This window comes from Schistocerca cancellata, chromosome 12, assembly GCF_023864275.1.
Source record: "Schistocerca cancellata isolate TAMUIC-IGC-003103 chromosome 12, iqSchCanc2.1, whole genome shotgun sequence".
Taxonomy (NCBI): domain Eukaryota; kingdom Metazoa; phylum Arthropoda; class Insecta; order Orthoptera; family Acrididae; genus Schistocerca; species Schistocerca cancellata.
This window is the reverse complement of record NC_064637.1, coordinates 50,912,060-50,933,830: the sequence shown is the minus strand read 5'-3', so window position 1 is coordinate 50,933,830 and position 21,771 is coordinate 50,912,060. Positions and strand designations below refer to the sequence as shown.

The 21,771-nt window shown below is 41.3% G+C and overlaps 1 protein-coding gene across 3 annotated transcripts in view; it reads left to right on the top strand.

Moving 5' to 3' along the window:
- Positions 1–45: 45 nt before the first annotated feature.
- Positions 46–21,771, top strand: part of LOC126109629 (natterin-3-like) — a 117,507-nt gene continuing 95,781 nt past the window's right edge. Inside the window, exons 1-2 of one of the 3 annotated variants that reach the window (XM_049914675.1) lie at positions 57–143; positions 21,145–21,189. In XM_049914675.1, coding sequence (XP_049770632.1) covers positions 137–143; positions 21,145–21,189 — 52 coding nt within the window. In that variant the 5' untranslated portion in view covers positions 57–136. Of the gene's footprint in view, positions 144–21,144; positions 21,190–21,771 lie in introns of all 3 variants that reach the window. The other 2 variants (XM_049914673.1, XM_049914674.1) reach the window with 2 other exon arrangements.

Genomic DNA, 21,771 nt, shown 5'->3' with positions numbered 1-21,771 from the left:
CCCCCCCCCCCCCCCCATCCTCTCGCTGGTAGCACATTAGTAAGCTCCCAGCACACGCTTCGCCAGTGCGACAGGTTGCGCGTCAGCGTTCGCTACGCTACTTTCGTCGTCGTTTCGCATACCAAGTGGAATTACCATGGGACGTGAGTATCTCTTTTCCATAGCCATCATACAACATGCTCATTAGCAATAAACCACTCTTCACTTCTCCACATGAAATGTAATGCGCGATAACTCGTACAAAGAAAACAGCAACCATCCACTGCACACAGTCGACTTTCGATAGTTAGTTCAGAGAATTTCAGTTCCAATAAGTGAGTGTTCTATTTTACGCAACTCTTCTCCAGTACAAACGGAAAGCTAAAACGTAGCACAGCGGAAACTCGATTAACCGTCATCTTCGGAACCGTGGTCGTGACTGTTGAGCGAATAGACGGATAACAGAAACACTGTATTCCTCCAAAACATAACCTCAATCAATTATTTTATGTATAGACACATATCACTCTCACAGTAATATGATAATATTTCGGAGCGAAAACAAACACGATTGTAATAGCAAATAAAACTGTTTATTACATGATAAAAACATCCGTACAGTAGGTACAAAAGTTGCAAAATACGTAATGCCCAGTTTCATCACAATGGTAAACTTGCTCCCTAACAAGATCCAATTCAGCCATTTTTTCTTTAAATTATTCCTGGAACTCAGCAGAGCTATCCGCGCTGACTTTTTCTCCACTGATATCAAGTTGGTGAATGCCATGACGAAATTTAAACTTGTCGAGCCACCCGACACTTGCTTTAAAAGACGAGTCACCATCAAGTTTGTTGTTCATTTCAACAGCCTTGGCCATTATTATAGGCCCTGAAAGTGGAATCCCCTGACTTCTTGCTTGTATAAACCACCGGTACATTGCAGTGTCCAATTCATCATATTTTCCAGGTTTCATTGTCTTTCTTGTCCGCACATCTCCATCCAGGCTCTGCGTTGTTGATACATGTTGTTCCATTTTATCAGCATCACGTTTTATATCGTTAACTGTTGTTCTTCCAATACCATAAATCAGCGCTACACTTGTCGCAGTTTCGCCCTTTCTTAAGCGTTTTATAGTTTCAAGTTTTTGGTTAAGTCCTAAAACAACAAGTTTACGTTTTTCAGACATTTTATCAAGTCACTGTATCACACACACCTGCACTAAATACGGTAGTGTAAAATATTAGTCAATAAAGCTTACTCAAGTGGAAAAGACGTAACACGGCACAGCCGGCTAGATACACTGCGACAATTATAGTCTTCTCGCCACAACTAGTAACCGATAACCGATCCAGTGGTGGTTGTTGACTCACAGGTGAGACAAAGACAAGAAAAGGGGGAGATGCGTTAGCACGTCAACTGAAGGTCATATTTTATGTACCATTCAACGGCGTGAATGTACCCCATTCACTTCCCACTACAATAGAGTAAATAAACAAACTGCACCTTAGAGCGTTTTGTTATTACAGTATTATTATGCTGTTACAGCAGTGACGGTTAACAGAAAACTGACGGTTTAAAGAGTGACGGTTAATGAAGTTTTTACTGTACTATTAATTTCAACAACAATCGTATTTCTTCACTAAAGGGAAGCAAATTGTCAAAACTGCAACGGAGATTAAAAGAAAGTTAGTCTTCTACGAATTTTATCAGGTTTTTATCGGTATTAACTGTTTCAAATGCACAAATTTGCGGAGAAAATATTACAAAACTTCAATTTTGTCAACTCGAAATTATTTTATCTCAGACCATTATTAACCCTCAAACGGAGTTGTGACTTTGTTGTACCAGAAGTAGCGTTGTGGGGTCGAAAAGGACACCGCTTTTGTTTATGCCCTGAGAAGTAATTTAATTTTCTTTCATTATAAATATTTATTCATAAATTTCATACTTGCATGTATTAGAATACAAAACACCAGTTTAACAGAAAAAAACTCAAAAACAAATAAAAACAAGTTTATGAAATCCTGCATAAAACCGACGTGAAATGAAACATTAAAATTAAAATAAGTTTATTGTGTTAGGAGAACAGTAATAGATAGCTGTAAGATGAACAAATACGGCGTGAAAAATTAGCAGCATATAATGAACACACTATTTACACATCATCACTGAACCTCCTCTCTGTATTCATTTCACGTTATCTTAGTCACAACTTTGTTCTGAAGCAGTTTCATTTTCACTGTTGTAAGAAGTCACTTTCATCTTCGAAATCATTTTCCATCGCTATGTTCGTTTTGTTCTTACGTTTACCTCACAAAATCCAGAAAATTGGCGTCAAGCACTGACAAACGTATGAGGGTCCCAAGCCATAGGAACACTTAGAATAAATGGAAATACTAATTAAGCCCAAAAATAAAATGATATTTAGTTGATACATTACGTTTGACCGTATTGAAACCACGAACACCTACGGAGTCGTGCGGTCAATAATGGGACCACCCAAACTTTACGGCTATGCACTGAAAAAGCAGACGACTCGATATGCTTTTAGTTCGATTCAGTGTTGCCAACACCAAAAAACCCGAGTCGCTAGATTCAATATCAAAAATCGCTAGAAAGTCGCTAAAACTGATTTTACTAGGGGTGTACTGAAAATTTCGTGCTGTGAATGGTGCAATAAGCCAGCGGGGCGGGGGGGGGGGGGGGGGATAAAATATTAATAAAAACTCTCATACGTAATTGCTATATTGTCTTAATTAAATGACGCATCGCTTGCAACAACATATATATAAAATACGCAAACGTTTAATTAAACGTGTTATCATAATTGACGCAACACAAATTGTTCTTTCAATCACAGTAGTCAAATATACTAGAAATATACAACTATATTTGCAACAAAAGAAAGCAAGAAAACAAATTAGGTTACAAAATATATACATACCGGTATGTGAGCTACTCATATCCGTCACTCATAAGATCGAAAAACTTCTGTTTCATGCTCTGACAGAACTGTAGTTGATGCAGAGGGTTGAACGTCGTTCAAAAGATGATGTTGCAGTTCGACTGGTTTTTTCGCAAATGGGTAACTTTTGTTCGTTCCAACAAGCTCCAATACGTCTGACGGTATGTCGAAACACGCACAATCTTTATTTTGTTTCTTCAGCTGGTCTCAATATGATCAAAGCATTAATTGTCTTTAACGATAATCCGTTACGTTGTTTGGTTTTTATAATGTTCATAGAACTGAATATTCTTTCCATTTCTGCATTTTAATGCGGTAGGCATAGAACAGTCATTGCTAGCTGTGAAATCAAAGAAAAAGGATTCTCCCCTGTGGCATTTTCATACTGCAAAACCTCACTCCAAAAAAGAGCAGTGTTAGTAGTGTTATTCCACCTAATGAAGTTGATATTATGCCATTCTTGCAACATACAGTCTATGAAATCGCCACTAAAACCCAGTTTTTTGGCTACATCCGCGACAGCATTATTTTTATTCACTTTTAGTGTTTCTTCAACATTCAGCATTGAAATTTTTTTCAGGATCGTAACTTTACTTGGCAGTCTTTGTTGAATTTCTTTTATGAGTTTCAGGCTAAACTGAATGCATCTCTTCTTCACATAAACTTTATTTTCTAGCGACATAGTCGCTAAATTGGCAACGCTGGTTCGATTGTCGCCAAGGTGTGTCGAACCTCCAACACAGAATGACCAATAGAGGAAATTGCAGGGGTGTACAGTTTCACTGGTATCAAAGAGGACCCCGCCACTCCGTTTGAGGGTTAATGAAATATCAGAACATACCGTAATACACAACAGTAGAATAACAACGAAAGAATATAATCATTAAACAGATAGACAGCAACAGAAACAATGAAAATGTATGTAAAATCATGTTATCCATGTAATACAACAAATACATCAAAAATTGTAAGATTTTCTATTACAGATTATCTGATGATGGCTGCATAGCTAAAACAGGCATATAGCAACGCAACCAGATATACAAAATGTATTAGGTCCTTGAAAAACATTTATTACTCAACAGGCCCAGAGGATTACAAATTCTTGTCATGTCCTGTTGGCAGGAAAGCCTAAAATACATCGTCTACTTCTGCGTTGGCTGTGAGGACATTGCAGAATTGCACACGGTCAGCATAATGTACCATCTAACGTTATGTCTTTCTTTTTCCAAATCAGGAGGACAGCCCTTTGAGAGTCAGTCACGCGTGCATCCTTCAGATCACTTTTGCAAGTGATTTAAATTCTTGACGACTCCCCAGTGCACACGTCAGACTATTTCTGTACCGTTCCACATTCTAATGGTACGCGGGAAAGAACACTTAAATATTTCCGCGCGAGTTCTGATTTCTCATATTTTATCACAATTATGTAAGTGGGTGTCGACTGAATATTTTCGTATTCGGAGGAGAAAGTTGATGACTGAAATTTCGTGAAAAGACCTCCACGGAACGGAGAACGCTGTTGTTCCAGTCCGTGACACTATCTCCACATTCCGCTGTAATACAAAACAAGCTGTCATTCGTTGAACTTTTTCGATGTCCTCCATCAGTTCAATCTCCGAAGGAACCCATACTGCGCAGCAGTACTCTATAAGAGAAGGAGCAAGGGTAATGTAGGCAGTTTCTATAGTAGATCTGTTGCGCCTTATAAGCGTTCTGCCAATAAAACGCTGTCTTTGGTTCACCTTATCCGCAACTGCACTAAGTTATTCATTGTTGGGTAAAGAAAGAGTGTCACAAAAAGTAGAAAGAATTGCCAAACCAACTGATAAAATGTTCGAATTACAGGGTGTTAAGATAGCCGCTAACTTCGATTTATAGATTCCCCGTCTTCACAATCGCTACGATTTATCGAATGTGCCAAGATGCTTAGAATTTCTTCGATTTAAAGGTGCGTTTACACTGCCATTTGTATCGGCACATGTATGAGATACATGTATATGCGACTTTGCGACATGTATCGCGACTTGTATGAGTTGACAAGTATCAACCTCATACATGTATGAGCGTGCGTTTACACTGGTTGATATGTATCACTGTGCGATAGCTTTCGACGACGATTTGGAAGATTTCACATTTTTATGTTCTGGTACACTTGCTCTTTTGGAAGATGATAGGAAGAAAAGGCGGAGGAAGCGGAGATGGTGGCAGAGAGAGTTTCTCGCGAATTAACGCTAAAGGATGGCGCGTATTTCAGAAATTATTTTAGGATGAGTATGGAGGATTTCCGCGGTTTGTTATCACTTGTGACTCCTCTTGTGTCCAAAACCAACACAAACTTTCGGGAAGCGATTCCACCAGAGGATCAGTTGGCAGTAACACTCCGTTTTTTGGCCACGAAGATTTCATTGCAAAACATTTGCATCGTCGCGCGATTGCTAATGCCAACGTCTCACACACGATTGTCGGCATCCGTTGTCAACATTATCACGCGAGGCCGCCGGAATAATAGCAAAAAATTGATATACGTGCCAGATGCATGAAAAAATTATAGAATGTATTACATACTCTGATATATATAAAACTTTTACCTTCACTTCTTGGAATAAAACTTGCACAATGGCCTCGCAAACACGAAGAATAATGTTGCATATGGCACTTTTTGATGCTCTATGCAGATAAATTAACGTCGAAACGATAGTCGGTACCTCCAAAACTCAAACAGCCGCCAAAGAGCCTGGTACTACGCATGCGCTAATCGTCAAAATAAGCGGCAGGCGACAAGACGACAGGAAATGATAGTACTGCGCATGCGCGAGTTCAAATGTCGCTCATACATGTCGCGTATATGGCCAAAAAGCGATATACAAAATGTATACGCGACATGTATGAGCTCGAGGGTCCGCATACAAGTTCCGTGAATTTTTGTATGAGGTCATGTATCGCGACATGTCAAATTGACATGTCGCTCATACATGTCGCGATACATGTATCCCAGTGTAAACGCACCTTAACGAGGTTTTTCCACGCGACCGGGCAACTTCTTTGAATCATCGAGAAATTCGATTTATCGAAGCTCTAATATGCAAGAATCGACTGTATGGATTTTTTAATTAATTAAAAATAGCACCGATAACTCTAAACCGAGAGACAATCGCAGCTTGCTGTTCATATCTGTATTACGTTCATTATATGCTGAATACCAGACGTTTTTTCTTTGTGGCGGAAGTTCTTTGCAGTACTAATGCTCTGCAGCAGGAAATAGTGTAAGATAAAAGCCTGACTCACTGTTAATTGGGCCTAACAGTGAAGTGAATCAGCATGTACCTTAGAAAATTTTTTACGCTGTCGCAGTTTATTGTTAACTGCAGTTACAATAAAGTAGTCCTTTTTGTGCAAGCGGCAGTGTTGCCAATTTAGCGACTTTGTCGCTAGAAATGGCGACTTTTGCCTTCGTCTTAGTGACATAAAAAACTTTTTAGAGACAAAAATTATTTAGCGACTTTTCTGGCGACTTTTGGAGTACTGACGACTTTTGAAGTACAAATCAAAACTATTTTGGGCCAGTATTTTCATTAACAAAACTAAGATTTTAACTATAGAATGGGTACTACACAGACTTTGTTCTAGATTACTAAATTAAATTAAGTTCTTAGCAGATCATGTAGCATTGTTCAGCATTTAGTAAACCTGAATCTGGGAATTGCCTACAGAGTAAGCAAACCTTGACTATAGAACAATCCATTTTCATTACCCACTAGCCTGTTATTGTCGATAGCGTATCGATCTATAATTCTTTAACTTTTGAACTACCTTTATTTTTCGAATTGACAAAAAACATACGAAATATTAAGTATAATAAAATACATTTCTGTCCAGCAACCTCTAATTATTCGAAATGTTAACTAGCAGTCAAATTATTACCACATGCACGGTGGTAACGCAAGAACAATTCGGTAGGGGTATCTCAGACATTACGTTTTAAACAATGAACAATAGGACTGATATCGAGTTACTGAGTAAGTAGATTGTTTCATGACCTCTAGTTCGCCTGAGTTTTAATGTATTTTCAGTGATTATAAATTGGTGAAACTTTATGTTGTGGTGGCCTACATAATGGATTTACCGCAGAAGAAGAAGAAGCAGTACGCTCAAAAATATCGGGATGCGTGGGAAGCAGAACCTGAATTCAATGGGTGGCTGAAACCAGTCGTTGGAGACTTAACAAAGGCAAGATGTCAAGTATGTGCAACAGTTTTTTATGCTAAATTGTGTGATATTAGAAAGCATTCGAAAACTATTAAGCATAAACAAAAAATTGATTTAAAAAAAACACAAACCACCTTACCTGTGAAAATTGTCCCGAAAACTACAGTTAGAATAGCAAGCAGAGCGGAAGGCGCCCTTTCTTTATTTATTGCTGAACATTGTTCTATTTTAGCTGTGGATGATTTAGGAATACTGTGCAAGAAGGTGTTTTCTGGTGATGAGGGCGCTAAAAACATGCATTTACATCGTACAAAGTGCACAACATTATAACTGAAGGTTTGGCTCCATATTTTACACAATCATTGGTTGAAGATATAGGTAACCAAAAATACAGTGTACTAATAGATGAATCCACAGAGGTATCAATATCTAAATTCAACAAAGACTGCCAAGCAACGTTACGACCCTGAAAAAAATGTCAATGCTGAATGTTGAAGAAACACTAAAAGTGAATACAAATATTGCTGTAGCGGATGTAGCCAAAGAATTGGGTTTTAGAGGCGATTTCGTAGACGGTATGCTGCAAGAATGGCATAATATCAACTTCATTAGGTGGAATAACACTACTAACACTGTTCGATTTTGGAGTGAGGTTTTGCAGTATAAAAATGCCGCAGGGGCGAATCCTTTTTCTTTGATTTCACAGCTAGCAATGACTGTTCTATGCCCACCGCATTCAAATGCAGAATATTCAATTCTATGAACATTATAAAAACGAAACTATGTAACAGATTATCGTTAAACACAATTAACGCTTTGATCATATTCAGAGACCAACTGAAATGGCTCTGAGCACTATGGGACTTAACTGCTAAGGTCATCAGTCCCCTAGAACTTAGAACTACTTAAACCTAACTAACCTAAGGACATCACACACATCCATGCCCGAGGCAGGATTCGAACCTGCGACCGTAGCGGCCGCGCGGTTCCAGACTGTAGCGCCTTTAACCGCTTGGCCACCACGGCCGGCAGACCAACTGAAGAAACAAAATAAAGATTGTGCATCTTTTGACATACCGTCGGACGTATTGGAGCTTATTGGAACGAACAAAAATTACTCTTTTGCGACAAAACCGGTCGAACTTTAACATCATCTTTAGAGCGACGTTCAGCCCTCTACATCAACTACAGTTCTGTCAGAGCATGAAACAGAAGAGTTATTCGATCTTCTGAGTGACGACGATGAATAGCTCACATACCGGCATGTACATATTTTGTAGCCTAATTTGAGTTCTTGCTTTCTTTTGTTACAAATACAGTTGTATATTTCTAGTATATTTGACTACTGTGATTAAAACAACAATTTATGTGTTGTGTCAATGTTGATAACATGTTTAATTAAACGTTAGCGTATTTTATATGTATGTTGTTGCAAGCGATGCGTCATTTAATTAAGACAATATAGCAATTACGTATGAGAGTTTTTATTAATATTTTATCCCCCCCCCCACCCCACTGGCTTATTGCACCATTCACAGCACGAAATTTTCGTTACACCCCTAGTAAAATCAGTTTTAGCGACTTTCTAGCGACTTTTGATATTGAATCTAGCGACTCGGGTTTTTTAGAGTTGGCAACACTGGCAAGCGGTCGTTACCTACACTCTGAGATACGTCTAAAATTTCACCGTGTCAACATCACAGTACTCATCAACAGATTTCGGTGTATGTTGGACCGTTATAAGACTGTCTACGTTACAAAGGAAGTGACACCTCAGCAAATGTACCAAGTACTGATACACGTGCAAATGAGAGAGAAGTTGTAATAATAATTACGGAAAACATGACTAGCTGAACACCATACAAAACCTACCCTTAAGCTATGATCACTTGCTATCTATTAGTCTCCATCCGTAGTTTCGTCAGCGGCAATTCTTGATCTCTCTGAATTTCAGATCGTGCTTGACATATCTCATCCCTACAACTTAAGTATACACGCGTCAGCATATTATTGCGTGCTATGTACTTTCTGTAACAGAAAAAAAAATCGGTTGTAGTTGTTAAAATTAAATGCCGCGAATAGTTTCTGTGCTTACATGGAATTTGGCTGTAAGTTACGACATCCCAGGAAACCTTCGCCACAACCAAAATCAACCTTCGTCTCGTATTCAGCACAAGCTAAACGTAATTTCAAATCTGAAAATCCGCCAAATTTGAAAATGCACCTGTACGCCCGAAACCTCTAATGACGCTATTCCTTTTTAATGAATAATGCTATCGACAATGATTGGTTGCTGTTTTTCCTTTTTTTAAGAAATGTAACTTCGTCATACATATCATTTCCACGTAAATATCTATCAAGATTTGTGTCCCGTGCTGTGTAAGCCAAACACACTTTTCTGAAAACTGCTATCCAGTACCACTTCCTGTTGGTCATTGTAACACTCTAGTATCCGTTTTGGAGATACTACTATAGAGGTCGCTCTTTCAGTTCCACGTCATTTTCCCCTCAAACGTAAACGCTCAGCCATCTGTGATCCGCCCGCATCTCGTGGTCGTGCGGTAGCGTTCTTGCTTCCCACGCCCGGGTTCCCGGTTTCGATTCCCGGGGGGGTAAGGGATTTTCTCTGCCTCGTGATGGCTGGGTGTTGTGTGCTGTCCTTAGGTTAGTTAGGTTTAAGTAGTTCTAAGATCTAGGGGACTGATCACCATAGATGTTAAGTCCCATAGTGCTCAGAGCCATTTGAACCATTTGAACCATCTGTGATCCGTGCTTGGGTTACGCTGTTGCCACGTGCTCTTAAAAACGTTGTTTAATGTTGACAAAATGATTTTGTTTGAAGTGAAAGGAAAAAACGTATTGATCTGATCAGTAGAGCCGCGCGGGATTAGCCGAGCGGTCTCAGGCGCTGCAGTCATGGACTGTGCGCCTGGTCCCGGCAGAAGTCCTCCCTCGGGCATGGATGTGTGTGCTTGTCCTTAGGATAATTTAGGTTAAGTAGTGTGTAAGCTTAGGGACTGATGACCTTAGCAGTTAAGTCCCATAAGATTTCACACACATTTGAATTTGACCAGTAGATTATTAATTCCGTGAGTTATTTAAGAGAAACACGGTTTATGTATATTAGATAAAATAAGATATCTTGGGTTAAATTCTGTGTGGCTAATGTGTAATGTAACGTCGTCATATAAGACCAAGACAACAGTATGTAATTTGTCATGTAAATATGTATCAACAGTTGTGTCCCACGTCTTGTACGTAGGACTGCCAAATGCATTTTTCGGCAAACTGCTATCCATTACCACTTCTTGTTGGTCATTTTAACACTCCAGTATCCATTTTGGAGATGGTAATATACATCTGCTCTTTCTGTTCCACGTCATTTTCCCTTCAAACAATCGCTCTACCATCTTTGAACTGTGCTTGGGTTCCCAGATTGCCACTTGCTCTTAGAAAACTTTGATTAATGTTGACGAAATGATTTTGTTTGAAGTGAAGGGAAAAAAACCGGTCTGACCAGTAGGTTATTAACTCCGTAATTTATTTGAAGAAAAACACAGTTTAAGTGTATTAGATAAAATTAGTTATCTTAATGCTGATGTAATTAGCAAAAGTGGCAACGCACCTACATCCTGTGGTGTTGGTTAATGTGAAAATATTTAAGACTCTTTTAGTGACAAACATTCTCGCCCACAACCAGTGAAAGTGGCTGGTTTCACAATATTCTGTAAGAAATGTAGCTTAATCGCCGTAGGTGAAATATGGCAAAAGAGAACGTATTTTTTTTGTATCAACAACGTAGGCAGTAATTGTTTTGTCAACAATGCAGGAATATACGCGTGTCAACTGTCTTCACACGTCTGTGACGCATCTATTCTACCTCCTTGTGAGAATTTCGTCGACTATTGTCTTGGCCTGGCATGATCTCATGTTAGAATCCCTCTCTATAGCGTCCTCCTTTTAAATAATCGTGTGAAACTTGCTTTGTGCATAAGCAATTCTTTATTGTCACATGATATGAAATAATAAACATAACAAGTCTAGAACTTAGTAATTAATCAGTCGATGGGTCCTGAGAAGTAAAGTGACGGACACTACAAATCGTCTTGCTCTCACTCATTCCATCTGAACGTGGTCTACATATTTGTAAGGATAATGGGATTTTACAATTATTCACTATTTATGTAATGTAGGTGGCCATTATAAACCATTTTCGCACGCATTAATTGTCTTTCATAAGACTGTTAAACATCTTCTCCGGAACAGACTCTTTTTCTTACGGCAATCGTACATTAAAAATAAAATACAAAGATGCTGATGATCGAAATTGACTGGGAAATCAGAACAACAAAGTTACTGACATAATTCGTGTAGAACAACTGACGCCCGGAAAACAACGATTTATAACAAAACTGACAAAATAGATTCGGGCCTAACTTGTAAATACAGTACTGAAAATAGGTTTCCAAAACCGCAATTTCGTCTTCCGCAAGCTGTGTTGCATGAAACCTCTGTGATTGTGATTTTTAGAGTATTCCAGATGATGGTATTATTTTGCTAGTTACTCGAATTATTCGGTCTAAACATAGGTTAAAATGGCAAGGTTTAACACGACGAAATTAGACGTATCAAAGAATGCAGAATACTCACCAATGTATTAACAATCAGGCTCACGACATATCGTCACTCTTAGCCCAGGGGTCATTCCACAATGATCTCTTTCCGCGAGTAGTTGGACTGCGACGGCAAAGATTTAACAATGTAATAAGGCAAAGACGGCCAAATTGGCGTCGTCTGATTATTGCTGGTATTTATATATCATAGATATGGTTTGTTATTAAATTTATATCTCTGACGATAACCGAATTATATCGTATGTGTAATTTAGGACTGTCTTTAGTTCTGAGTTATCAGCCATCGACAAACAAAAGCGAAAAAAACCTCCGACCATGTAGACAAAAAAAAGGGAGTTATCATTACGTCACAAACTTGAAACCGTTGTCCACCATCTCTAGTAGCCCAAAACATTATGTTCGGCGCGGTTATATCCGTGACGTCACTATGACCTCCCCGTGCCCAGTTTGACCGTGTTGGGTGTTTTGACTGTGTGGAGACGTAGTTGTTTCATTAGATACGTTGCGTTGTTTATGTCAGTGCTGATCAATCCGATCTTAATCTAAAGTTTAAAGGAATGACATTTCATTTGCGAGTGGAGCCGTTGAAGCGGTATTTTCTTTTCCGCACATGCATTACGTTTGCACTACTTTTATCGTAGTAGTTTTACGCCTGTAATTTGACTATAGATTTGCCTTACTTTACTCAATGTCCGTTCTTTCTCTACCTTCCTGTCTTTTTCATTGCCTTCCAAATCGCTCCGATATACGAGCCACACTGTATTAGAGGTCTCGTCCCCGTACAACACATGTCTACGTAATCACGCCGATTGTTGGTGCAGCATCTAATGCGCCTAATTCCTCCCGCCGATAATTATTCATTGTTAGCGTTTCCTACCACATTAAAAAAGATTCGGGGAGAACAGCCGGAGACAGCGGTCATGTGTTTGTGTCAGTTTTCTGTGTATGATTGTATGTAGGCCTATGTGTATGTGTGCTTTGCTTCCTTTCAGAAGAAGGCTTGGGCTGAAAACTTTTCGTATTGTGTGCATGCTGATCGGCATCCGTTTCACAGTCCAATTGTTCCCCATGAAATTTGTTGTAAATAATCCTCTGCACTTCAACAGGGTCATTGTTTTACAAAATTACAGTACCAGAAGAAAAAAATATCATTCGTTACGCCACATTATGGCACTTATCTGTACCACAAATAGGGGTTCACAATGCTGAAACCTAAAGTTTTGATCACTTACCCATTGATATAAAATGCTTGGCAAACAGGAAAGTGAAATTTTGAAACTAAACTGAAAATGTTTCTCTTTGACAACTCATATTTCGCAGAAGATTACCTATTACTCTAACGTGTAAATGGTGATAGGTAGAAATTACTGACTAAGATCTGTCATTAAAAAAAGAACGAAAAAACTAACAAATGATCAGCATGGAGGCATATTTACAAAAAAATTATGTCAGTGCATAATGATTCGTTCCACATGATTACATATTTATCGTGCAAATGATACATGGAAAATGGAACTAAGTAGCTAACTATTGGTATGTCACAAAGCGTGGTGGAGGCTTACATACATTGAAAAGCTCAAAATGAAATTCAAAAGGAAAATCAAGCAGGTGGTCAAAGTAGAAGTACGAGGGTAATCCCAAAAGTAAGGTCTCCTGTTTTTTTATAAGTACATAGACAGCTATTTTTCGACATAATCTCCATTTCTGTCGATGCATTTTTGCAGACGCTGTGGCAGTTTTTGTTTGTCCATGTCATACCAGCTCGCCGCCGTGCTGTTCAGAAAGTTGCGAACCTCTTCTTTCACCTCGTCGTCGGAGCTGAATCGCTTTCCGGCCAAATGTTCTTTTAACGTAGGGAACAGGTGATAGTCACTGGGCGCCAAGTCAGGACTATAGTGTGGGTGGGTGATTATGTTCCACTGAAACTGGTGCAGGAGAGCAACGGCTTGCCGAGCGATGTGTGGGCGAGCGTTGTCATGGAGAATGTGTACGCCCTTGCTCAACATTCCTCTTCTCCGGTTCTGAGTTTTTTCAGAGTCTCACATTACCTGTTAGCGTTAATAGTGGTCCCAGCGATTCAGCTCCGACGACGAGGTGGGAGAAGAGGTTCATAACTTTCTGAACAGCGTGGCGGCGAGCTGGTATGACATGGCCATACAAAAACTACCACAGCGTCTACAAAAAAGCATCGACAGAAGTGGTGATTATGTCGAAAAATAACTAAATGTTCAAGGTCTAAACCATATTTATGACACACAAGTAAATACAGTATTGTAGTGGTCATGCGCAAGTAAGACAAGACAGAAATTGATCACAGTTGAAAAATAACATTTACGATCCTGTAAGGTAAGTAAAAATTATACACACATGGATATATACAGGCTGTTCGGAAATTCTCGTTACAATCTTGTAGGACTTGCAGAGGGTAGTGGAACATAATAAAGCTCTGACACATTGTTATTACTACAGTACTAGAGTAAAACCATACGACGGTTGATCGACCGCCGTGTCGTCCTCAGACATTCATAATCGGATGCGGTATGGGGCGTCGTCGCATCGAAGCCCCGGCCATCCCTCACGTTTAGATGAGTCTGTGCCAAGCAAGATCGTAAGACATGGAAAAGAGCCACCGCGGTACAACAACCGAGTTAGAAAACTGCTGCGGAAGCAAAGGGAACTTCACAGCATACATAAACATAGCCAAAGCCTTACAGACAAACAAAAACTACGCGAAGCGAAATGTAGTGTGATGAGGGCTATGCGAGAGGCGTTCAATGAATTCAAAAGTAAAGTTCTATGTACTGACTTGGCAGAAAATCCTAAGAAATTTTGGTCTTATGTCAAAGCGGTAGGTCGATCAAAACAAAATGTCCAGACACTCTGTGACCAAAATGGTACTGAAACAGAGGATGACACACTAAAGGCCGAAATATTCAATGTCTTTTTCCAAAGCTGTTTCACAGAGGAAGCCTGCACTGTAGGTCCTGTCTAGATTGTCGTACAGATGACAAAATGGTCGATATCGAAATAGACGACAGAGGGATAGAGAAACAATTAAAATCGCTCAAAAGAGGAAAGGCCGCAGGACCTGATGGGATACCAGTTCGATTTTAAACAGAGTACGCGAAGGAACTTGCCCCCCTTCTTGCAGTGGTGTGCCGTAGGTCTCTAGAAGAGCGTAGCGTTCCAAAGGATTGGAAAAGGGCACAGGACATCCCTGTTTTCAAGAAGGGACGTCGAACAGATGTGCAGAACTATAGACGTATATCCCTAACGTCGATCAGTTGTAGAATTTTGGCACACGTATTATGTTCGAGTTTCTGGAGACTAGAAATCTACTCTGTAGGAATCAGCATGGGTTTCGAAAAAGACGGTCGTGTGAAACCCAGCTCGCACTATTCGTCCACGAGACTCAGAGGGCCATATACACGGGTTCACAGGGAGATGCCGTGTTTCTTGACTTCCGCAAGGCGTTCGATACAATTCCCCACAGTCGTTTAATCAACAAAGTAAGAGCATATGGAGTATCAGACCAATTGTGTGATTGGATTGAAGAGTTCCTAGATAACAGAACGCAGCATGTCATTCTCAATGGAGAGAAGTCTTCCGAAGTAACAGTGATTTCAGGTGTGCCGCAGGGGAGTGTCATAGGACCGTTGCTGTTCACAATATACATAAATGACCTTGTGGATGACATCGGAAGTTCACTGAGTCTTTTTGCAGATGATGCTGAGGTGTATCGAGAGGTTGTAACAATGGAATATTGTACTGAAATGCAGGAGGATCTGCAACGAATTGACGCATGGTGCAGGGAATGGCAATTGAATCTCAATGTAGACAAGTGAAATGTGCTGCTGTTGTGGGTTGGCAGGAGAGCCAACCCGGTATACTAGAGGAAGCCGAAAGGCACGCGTTTTAGCTCACGCAGGCTTGCGTGAGGTCTGGAACAGGACAAGGTAATTAGACTTTAGCAAAAAACGTACGTAGCTGTTGGGATACTTAACTTTAATCCATAAATGGTGAACATCGCTCTTGATGGTACATTATTCATAATCTCGATAGTAACTGGCAATGGCGCCTTGCTAGGTCGTAGCAAATAACGTAGCTGAAGGCTATGCTAACTATCGTCTCGGCAAATGAGAGCGTATTTTGTCAGTGAACCATCGCTAGCAAAGTCGGTTGTACCACTGGGGCGAGTGCTAGGAAGTCTCTCTAGACCTGCCGTGTGGCGGCGCTCGGTCTGCAATCACTGATAGTGGCGACACGCGGGTCCGACGTATACTAACGGACCGCGGCCGATTTAAAGGCTACCACCAAGCAAGCAAGTGTGATGTCTGGCGGTGACACCACAGCTGCGAATACATAGAAAGATAGCTCCCTTATCATTTAGCCACAAAAATAGCAGATCAGGAACTGGAAGGAGTTAATTCCATAAATTATCTGGGAGTACGCATTAGGAGTGATTTAAAATGGAATGATCATATAAAGTTGATCGTCGGTAAAGCAGATGCCAGACTGAGATTCATTGGAAGAATGCTAAGAAAAGGCAATCCGAAAACAAAGGAAGTAGGTTACAGTACGCTTGTTCGCCCACTGCTTGAATACTGCTCAGCAGTGTGGGATCCGTACCAGATAGGGTTGATAGAAGAGATGGAGAAGATCCAACGGAGAGAGAGCGCTTCGTTACAGGATCATTTAGTAATCGCGAAAGCGTTACAGAGATGATAGATGGAAGACTCTGCAGGAGAGACACTCAGTAGCTCGGTACGGGCTTTTGTTGAAGTTGCGAGAACATACCTTCACCGAGGAGTCAAGCAGTATATTGCTCCCTCCTACGTATATCTCACGAAGAGACCATGAGGATGAAACCAGAGAGATTAGAGCCCACACAGAGGCATACCGACAATCCTTCTTTCCACGAACAATACGAGACTGGAATAGAAGGGAGAACCGATAGAGGTACTCAAGGTACCCTCCGCCACACACCGTCAGGTGGCTTGCGGAGTATGGATGTAGACGTAGTTGTAGATGTAGAAGTTGGTACAATATTGCAGTGTCACACATCAAATGAATTCGCAATTGCAAGTAATGACAACCATCAGCTGTAGAATGGAATGATGACAATGAAAATTTTTGTCGGACCGGGACTCGAACCAGGATTTCAACGTATGATTGACGACATTTGGAAGATTGGGTCAGGCTATGATTCGTACACCGATAGCCTAATTATAAGGTACCACTCGGGATAAGCGAGAAACCGGGGATCTAGTCCTGGTGTGGTATAAATTTTCATTGGCGTCATTCCATTCTACAGCTGATGGTGGTAGGCATTATTCGCAACTGCGGTTTCATCTGATGCGTTTAGAAGTTGGGGCCGATACCTCTCCATCCAACAGGTCCTCAGGTGGCCTCGCGAGTTTGAGGGTACCCTTGCCCAATGCTCTCACTAACAAGGGGACCCTCCAAACCGTAAATCATGGATTTTGATGCGCTTCAAATATGTTGTAGAGGCATTTACCCTGAGTACGTGGCTAACCGGTTTTTTAGCGACGGGCCTTGGGTTTTGAGAAAATCTATTTTGAAGTTCATTGCGCTATGTATATACCTGTAACATTACGCATGTTTCGAGCAAGTCAGCGTAGCGCAGCGGTAAATGTTCACGGCTACTCTACTGGAGATACCATGTTGAAATCCTGCTTGTGTACCTTTTTTTTTCAAAATTGACCGAATTTTTCAATTTTACTTCATAGATATATTCAGTTATTAATTTTTTTCTGTCATACAATATTACAAAATCTTATTTTTCATCGTCCACATTGCTTGATGTGTCAGAACAATATTGTGGTTGCAGAATGAGATTTTCACTCTGCAGCGGAGTGTGCGCTGATATGAAACTTCCTGGCAGATTAAAACTGTGTGCCTGACCGAGACTCGAACTCGGGACCTTTGTCTTTCGCGGGCAAGTGCTCTACCGTTTTTTTTTTTTTTTTTTTTTTTTTTTTTTTTTTTTTTTTTGCATTTTGTTCGTTATTGATCGTTGTGTTTGGTCGTTGCGGACGTCGCAAGACATCCCGTTTAAGTTCGGTGGTTGATCCTTCCACTCAGTTTTTTTATTACAGAGGCCAAACGGCTCTCTGACCAAACACGCTGAGCTACCGTGGCGGCAGCGTCTGAACTACCGAAGCACGACTCACGCCCGATCCTCACAGCTTTACTTCTGCCAGTACCTCGTCTCCTACCTTCCAAAGTTTACAGAAGCTCTCCTGCGAACCTGCAGAACTAGCACTCCTGAAAGAAAGGATACTGCGAAGACATGGCTTAGCCACAGCCTGGGGGATAAGCCATGTCTCCGCAGTATCCTTTCTTTCAGGAGTGCCAGTTCTGCAGGTTCGCAGGAGAGCTTCTGTAAAGTTTGGAAGGTAGGAGACGAGATGTTGGCAGAAGTAAAGCTGTGAGGACCGGGCGTGAGTCGTGCTTCGGTAGCTCAGATGCCTAGCCGGCACGGTAGGTCACCGTGTTCTTTCAGAGGGATAGCTGCCTTCTGTAATAAAAAAAAAACTGAGTTAATGGATCAACAACGAACAAAAACGGATGTCTTACGATGTCCGCCCCGAGCAGATGCAACGAACAACAGCGAACAAAATGAGATTAAAAAAAAAAAAAGCCGGCTGGAGTGGCCGAGCGGTTCTTAGCGCTTCAGTCTGGAACCGCGCGACCGCCACGGTCGCAGGTTCGAATCCTGCCTCGGGCATGGATGTGTGTGATGTGCTTAGGTTAGTTAGGTTTAAGTAGTTCTAAGTTCTAGGGGACTGATGACGTCAGATGTTTAAGTCCCATGGTGCTCAGAGTCATTTGAACAAAAAAAAAAAAAAAAAAAGTGGTAGAGCACTTGCCCGCGAAAGGCAAAGGTCCCGAGTTTGAGTGTTGGTCGGGCACACAGTTTTAATCTACCAGGAAGTTTAATATTGTGGTTGATTCTTATGATAGTAACAACCGAAGCACAAATTTTCGCAGCACCACGCGCATTTTCTGAAAACAACCGTCTTGCAGGTGCACGGTTTCTTCACGAGCGATACCGGGGAACACAATTCTTTTGCATTCAAAAAGATTTCTTTTTCATCCGCTAGTTTCGATGCGAACCATGGGCAAATCGTGCTTTCAAAATTAGGTGCGCTGAATTGATGTAGGATTAGCGAATGTAATTTTATCAAATATTCCCTAGAAGCAATCTCCCTATTGTCTTTCATGAAGTCGGGAGCATTCTGAATAGTTTTCGTGAAGATTTTCACCTGTCGGTAAAAAAACGTCTCAGGGATGGCAATAAGGAGTGCACTTTGGTGGGACCACTTTTAGGGTGCAGGTGCTCGCTTTTCTTTCATCAGTGAATAAATGATCGTATAAAGTTGAATCGGCTTGCCCTCCCCACAAATCGATAATGTACAAAAATTTTTTCTATCCCACGTACGGAAGAGATACAGAACGCAAAAATTCTTCGTACACCAGTTTCGTGAACTTCCCGGATTTCGTGCAGGAGACGACTACATTTCTGTATTTCCCAGTTAACTCGCCTACTCGTATTTGAACGTGAGGACCAAATTTTCCGGACGCTTCTTGCATACATAAAAAACTTATGGGAGTAGGATTAGAACACGGTATAACCACCGCGCTAGCTGTGAACCTTTACCGCTACGCTACGCTGACTCGCTCGGAGTAGGTGTAATGTTATGGGTATACAAAGCGCGCAATTAACTTCAAAATCGATTTTCTCAAAAACCAAAGACGGTCGCTAAAAAAACGGATGACCAGGTATCAGGGTAAGTACCTCTACAACATAACTGAAGCGCATCAACATCCGTGATTTGCAGTATGAAGGGTCCCCTTGTAAGGAAACATTCATGGCAGCAGCGGGAATCGAACCACCGATCCCCCGCATGAGGGTCTGTAGCGTTGACCAATTTTTTTCACATTCCTGATTATGAAGGAACCCATAAAATATGGGGTCTACTTGCCGCCGCCACTTTGACCCTAAAAACAAAAATGTCTGCACCACTTCAGGCGGTGGCCCATAGCTAACCCAATCCCAACAGTCGTATCTTAACTAAGAAAGGAGTGAGATGGTATAACAAGTGTAAGTAGCACAGTTTTTTTCTTCGGACCTGCGGAGTGAAGACCATGAAGCTAGACGTATCAGTGGAGCAATTCCACGCATGTCTTCTCTGTTGGTTGGTTTGTTTGGGGAAGAAGACCAGACAGCGTGGTCATCGGTCTCATCGGATTAGGGAAGGATTGGGAAGGAAGTCGGCCGTGCCCTTTCAGAGGAACCATCCCGGCATTTGCCTGTCTTCTCAGAATAAAGGGGTACACCGTTGGGGATCGCTGTATCAAAACATCTACAATTGTGCTTCAGACATCCCGACTGCCCGGCGGGTCGTAGAAAGTACTCTAAAGGAAACTGCAAAAGTATTGCCTTTATTTCGCATTATGAACAATGGTGCAATGTCGTTCCTCTGTATAAGCCCGAGAAACTAGAATACTCTTCTCGCCCCCCCCCCCCCCCCTGTCTGATGTGTTTGAGTCCTGCCTCGGGCATGGGTGTGTGTCTGTGTGTGTGTTTTGTCAAATGGCTCTGAGCACTATGGGACTTAAAATCTGAGGTCCTCAGTCCCCTACAACTTCGAACTACTGAAACCTAACTAACCTAAGGACATCACACACATCCATGCCCGAGGCAGGATTCGAACCTGGGACCGTAGCGGTCGCGCGGTTCCAGACTGTAGCGCCTAGAACCCTTCGGCCAACCCCGTCCGGCTGTGTGTTGTCCTCAGCATAAGTTAGATTAACTAGTGCGTAAGCCTAGAGACCGATGAACAGTTTGGTCCCATAGGAACTTATCACAAATTTACAATTTTTTTCCCTTTTCTCGCAAGTAAATATCGAACTGCAAAGCCGCTGAAGCAATTCACAGAGTGAGTCTTCTGCTGTTGGTAGCACGTGTCATCCTGGGACAACACAGTTTGTGTTGTTATTCGGTCAGGAGTGGCACGTGTGAGGAAGACCAATATTTGCTGGGCCAAGCGCCAGACATTTGCTGCCGGGTCACAAATGAAGCGATGATCGCTGGACCAATAAGCTACGATGGTGGACCGCAGTATGCATTACGTACAGATAATTTTATCAACAACAAATGACTCATTTCAAAACAATAGCAATGTGACATTTCAATAGCGCTGTAACTAGAAGATTCATTGGAAATGTCTCACTGCTTTTTCTTTTCCTCCCTTTTAGTTGCCCTGCAGTTCTGTATGTGATATGGTAAGCACTTACGTGCTGATTTCTTCTTTCTCGTCAAATTCCAGGTTCCAGCTCGTCTTCCTCCTCCTCTTCATCTTCCGATAGTGATGGTACGTACCCATATTATGTCACTGTATGGTTTTGTGCTTGGATGGATGCGCTGAATCGCTTCCAGGTCTCGCAGTATTTGCTTTGGTGCTGACAGAGTAAACTCGCTTCTTAGCTTCACTGTGCTGGTGCATGAAAATATTAAGAAAGCTGCAATTAGAAGGTTGGAGAACGGCTTCCCTTCAGCATGTTTCCCTACTCACTACCCCACTGAAGCTATCAAAGGTTGTGCAATTTCCACAATGCGAAATGAACGTAAGTCGTGCGCTAGTAAGCTGTCGTAGTTACAGGATAGGCGAGTTCGGCCACCTAACTAAAAGTGTCTCTCTCTACATCGAGGCAGCAGTGGGAAAGTCATCGCCCGGTGTGTGGCGGAGGGTACATTGTGTACCGTGTCACTTCCCCAATCTTCTTTTCCTGTCCCGAATGGCGCGTGTCAAAAACGACTCTTGGTAACTTTCGCTTGAATTCTGTTTTCTAATTTTTTCCCTCGTTGTCATTTAGCGGGATATTTGTAGAACTGATATTGTTCCAGAAGCTTCTCTTCTCACCTGCTGTTTCCAGAACCACTTCGTTTGTGACCT